The sequence below is a fragment of the Diabrotica virgifera genome, chromosome 3 (assembly GCF_917563875.1).
Source record: "Diabrotica virgifera virgifera chromosome 3, PGI_DIABVI_V3a".
NCBI classification, from domain to species: domain Eukaryota; kingdom Metazoa; phylum Arthropoda; class Insecta; order Coleoptera; family Chrysomelidae; genus Diabrotica; species Diabrotica virgifera.
In genome coordinates, this window is record NC_065445.1 from 80,991,293 (window position 1) to 80,995,850 (window position 4,558).

The 4,558-nt window shown below is 35.5% G+C and overlaps 1 protein-coding gene across 1 annotated transcript; it reads right to left on the reverse strand.

The window, feature by feature from the left end:
• Positions 1 to 1,314: 1,314 nt before the first annotated feature.
• Positions 1,315 to 4,157, reverse strand: LOC114339364 (zinc finger protein 764-like). The gene is made up of 2 exons (XM_028289995.2): positions 3,858 to 4,157; positions 1,315 to 1,596 (listed from the first exon to the last, which is right to left on the reverse strand). Exons 1-2 carry the CDS (start codon positions 3,907 to 3,909, stop codon positions 1,385 to 1,387), a joined length of 264 nt encoding a protein of 87 aa, XP_028145796.1. The 5' UTR covers positions 3,910 to 4,157; the 3' UTR covers positions 1,315 to 1,384.
• Positions 4,158 to 4,558: the final 401 nt, after the last annotated feature.

Here is a 4,558-nt window from a genome sequence, read left to right on the forward strand (position 1 = left end):
GACATACAAATAAGAATTTTATATTCACCATTGGCGTGCATACGGGTATAAATATTTTAGATACATCCCATATGCACGCCAATGGTGAATATAAAATTCATAACTTTATGTCAAAAACTGCGCAATAATTACCTCTTAAAACCTACCAAATTTCAGTTTCATATCTCAACCGGTTTTAAAGCAACAAATAAACCGTCAGTTTGTAAGAAGAAATTCAACATCCCGTATCTCGGAAATGAAGCATTTGTGGACATATGTTTATAAATCAAATGGTCATTATTTTTTCATGCAGAATTACTCCTTAAAGTTTGTCGCATTTCTTTAGAAACACCCTATATTGATGAAGAACATGGCTAGTTGTTAAACTACCTAACTTTTTTATTATCTAACATAAGCAAATGAATCAAAAAAGAAAATGTTAAGAAAGCCTAAGGCTACAATTGAGTATTAATTTAAATATTTTATCTATACTATAAAATTACACAGAGTGTTCCGAACTTTAAGGAGAAAACTCAGTATGATTGTTACACCTGGTATAAAATGACATTTACCTGTCTACCAACTTTATTAACACATTGAGATTCTAAAATAATAAAGCTATAACATACTAAAAAAATCACTCAAACCGGAAAACAGTTTTAGGAAATTCGAGGCATCAAACGTGTATAATTCATCTAGTGACCTAAATTTTTTGCCCGCCAGTGTATAACCTTATAGCATTTTGAAAAGCCCACAAGGAAGAATTTCATGTAGCTGGCTGCATACCATTAATTACAAGTAAATTTAAAGAATACATTTTTCATAGTAAAAGGTATATTTATTTAAAAACCCTTAAAAGGGCCACAAATATCACAGAGCATTTTCGCTCTCTAAAAAGAACATCATCAGTGCTACAGGCTTGACTACCCAAAAATACAGAGGTTAAAACCATTTAAATGTTGACTAAATGTCTTACATTGTTAAATTAATTATCAAAGTTGCCATTCATCGCTCTCAATGTGAAGACTTAATTTTTCACTTAACCCACGTGCCTCGTGGGAATCATATAGTGCCCCAGGGCCTTAGGCATGATGTCCATCCTTTGGATTTCATAATTAATTTAACAATGTAAGACATTTAGTCAACATTTAAAAGGTTTAACCTTTGTATTTTTGGGTGGCTCAGCATGTCAAGCCTGTCACACTGATGATGCTCTTTTTAGAGAGCGAAAACGTTCTGTGATATTTGTGGCCCCTTTTAAGGGTTTTTAAATTAATATACCTTTTACTAGGAAACATCTTTTCATTAAATTTATTTTTAAAAGCATTAAAAGAATAAAACACATTTTACTTTGTCATTTCTTTATAAAAAAAGTATACATAAACTTAATAAATCAAACAAAATCTCACTGATCGGAGCCTAATCTATTCTTAGGACAGCGATTTTTGCTCAGATGCATTTTCATATCCGAAGGATACTTAAATTTTCTAAAACAGCCTGGGCAAGGTATGGTTGGTTGTTGACCACATTCGTACCTTAGATGACGCTTCAAAGATTGCAGATGTTTATAGCTGGATCCACATCTAAAGCAGATGTGTCTGAAAATTTCGTCTTGACCTAAAATTTGATAAGTGTTAGAACAAATTCATTGAAAATGGCAGAAATACTCACTTAAAGCAACAAAGATAACTAAACTATGTCTAAAATGTCTTATTTTAGATTTATAATGTATATCCACCCCATTCCACTATCTGCACAACCCTTCAATCTAGACTTTAGAGACCTTGGTATAATTCCATTACCTATTCTCGTTTTATCTACTAATTTTAGCATATATCACTTTTAAAAAATACGACTGAGTATCTTTCATACAAATTCTCTTAATTATACTATTTGATGCCGGTTTTGGAATTATCGTTGGAAGAGATGATCAGTCTGGTATTAGTCTTTTCGACGTGAGCGTCGAATAATACGGAATCTGTAGACCCTAACTACCTGAAAACAGGTACTTGACGATTCTTTACTAGAGGGTCGGGTCTAGGGGTCATTTACAGGTGATTAACGTAATATTACTCCCTCCTTAAAATATTTTTCCTCCTGGAACCTGGTCGAGACTGAAATGCTGGTATCGGCAACTGGACCCACTTTTACAACTCCCAGTTGTATAAAAGTGTCAAGGGACCGTTTTCTCTGTGAACCGCTAAATATGTGGAATGCAACAGTGTAATACTTGGACCTCGGTGTCTTTAAAGATTTCTTCTACGATATTTCAGACAACCCTCCAACCTAACTCTAGCTTTGGCATGGCTAACTTTTGCAGGTTAAACTTTAACATGTGCTCTCTTAATTATTGAAGTAATGCGTCCCATACATCTTGGTAGATTAGTTGGTCATGTATGGGTCTCTTTTTTTACCAGATAGAAAAGGTAACGTGATGCACCTTTAAGTTTCAAAGCTTTTCGCAATTCATTCACATAATTTTCACCAGCTACATCTTCTCCAAGTCGACATTCAAACTCTATATCACAAGGTAGTCGCATTTTACGTCCAAGTAGGAACTTTGCTGGTGTTTCTGTAGGTTATTGCGAAGAAAGGAAGGTATTGGTCTCAGTATCGCTGGTGATTGAAATGAATCCGAAGAACGGACTTATACCAGTCCATTCGATTGCTATAGTTCTTGTCTTCTTCATGCCTAGTCTATCACAGATTCCCTGAAATAGATCGCTTTCAATGTTCCTTCCTTGGTCACTATGGATATCCAGGCATTGGAGAGGCACTCCAAATCGGCTGATGTAGGTATTCTTTGATCAACACATCCACCGCAATAGTGGCGGCTTTATGGTCTGGAATTGGGTAAATCTCAACCCTTTTCGTGAAGTAATCCATTACGACCAACATATACGCTTTCTGAAAGTGGCCCGGCAATATCCAAAGCTCTTTCAAATGGACTTTGACCAACATTGTACTGTCTCATACGAGCCTTTCTTTCCGGTAAGGTCCGTTACTCGTAGCCCGGGTAATACATTTTTTACACCAGTCCTTTACATCGTCGGAACTATTCATCCAATAAAATCGTTCCCGAATTCTCTGAAGGGTTTTCTTTACAGCAAAATTCCCTCCTGATATATTGTCGTGTAACAGACTAAATCGGCTATTCTGCTATATTTGGAATCACTAACTGTGTTCTCTTTGCATCTGAACTATCAGCATTTTCCATTATTCGTTTAAGCAAGCTGTCTTCCGTGATAAAGGAGTCCCACTGATTACAATACGTCGTAACTATTGAGCATAGGCTTGATATCTCTTACCTGTCTTCTTTTCATTTTAGAATTTTCTGTAAAACTGGATCTTTTTTATGTTCTTCCCTAATCTTAATAGTCGTCCACTCGTCGTTGACCACCGTTGTTCTTAGCACTACTGCTTACTTTGATAATGTTTTGTTGCAGTGGGAACACTGTGCTAAGCACTGCCTTCTTAAAAGATAATCAGCGTTCCTGTGGCTAACTCCGGCCCGATGCTCAATCTTGAAATCATATTCTTGGAGTCATATCCATCTGGCTATCTGACCCTCTGGATTCTTAACACATTCGCGGATACTTAGTATACTTTTGACCTACTCAGAAAATTTAGGGTTTAGAAAAGTAATTTCTCTTTTTTTATAGAAAAAAAAATAGGTGTCTGCTATTGCAGACGGGTCCTTATACTATTAAAAATTTGAATGTAAAGGGACAGTAGTAGAAGAAACAAATATTGCCAAAATAAATAAAGAAACATGTATTTTGTTATACACTCTTCTGAAACTAGTTACATTCGTTAATAATCTCAACGCAAAAAGAAAACATTTTCTCTAGAAAAAATACTTGGGAAAACAAATTTACCAGGAGTGAAAATTTGTAAAGCAAATTCCTGCACATAGCGGTGGTTTCCCATTACATCCAGAGCAGCGCCATGATGTCTGCCCTCTTTTTCCAAGTCTGGAGCATTGGCGACATCTCAAAAAATAACTTTTCCTTTTGTAATCTGTGGAAGGCAAGGGTATTTTCTCCAAAACATGTTCCAGAGCAGGTATAGGAAGAGTTGGTCCTGAAAATTTCCTGGGATTGTTTATCAACTCACATTTGACAAGTTCTTTAGGGTCCATTTTTTTATAACCTGGAAGAAGATTTATTTTATAAAATAGTTTACTTTGATCATTTTAGGTCTGGATCCCGTGTACTAAGAAAAGTTGATTAATGGCAAGCTGAAAATTTGTTAATAGCTTAACGGTGTCTAGTCGTACAAACTTTGATGTACAGGAACACTGGTACAGGGGAAGTTTTAATTGTAGAACAGGTTAAAAATTTGGAACGTCAGGCTACGACAACGTTCCATGTATTTTGTCGGACAGAATTTCCAATTGATTTGTTACCCTTTCATTAAACTCTCATGCAAAAACTGCTATTTATCACCTGCCATAATTCCTGTCATTTGACATGTTCTACGTGTTGGACTTATTAAAATGCCCAGTTGGTGATAAATACCAGTGTGATTTTTGCATTAGAATTTAATGAAAGGGTAACAAATCAATTGGAAGTTCTGT

Bases quoted from the DNA above. Each gene is read 5' to 3' on its own strand.
- LOC114339364 (XM_028289995.2), bottom strand. From the start codon at position 3,909: ATGGGAAACCACCGCTATGTGCAGGAATTTGCTTTACAAATTTTCACT. The intron at 1,597-3,857 runs GTAAATTTGTTT...ATCAAATTTTAG, and splicing joins TTTACAAATTTTCACTCCTG to GTCAAGACGAAATTTTCAGA.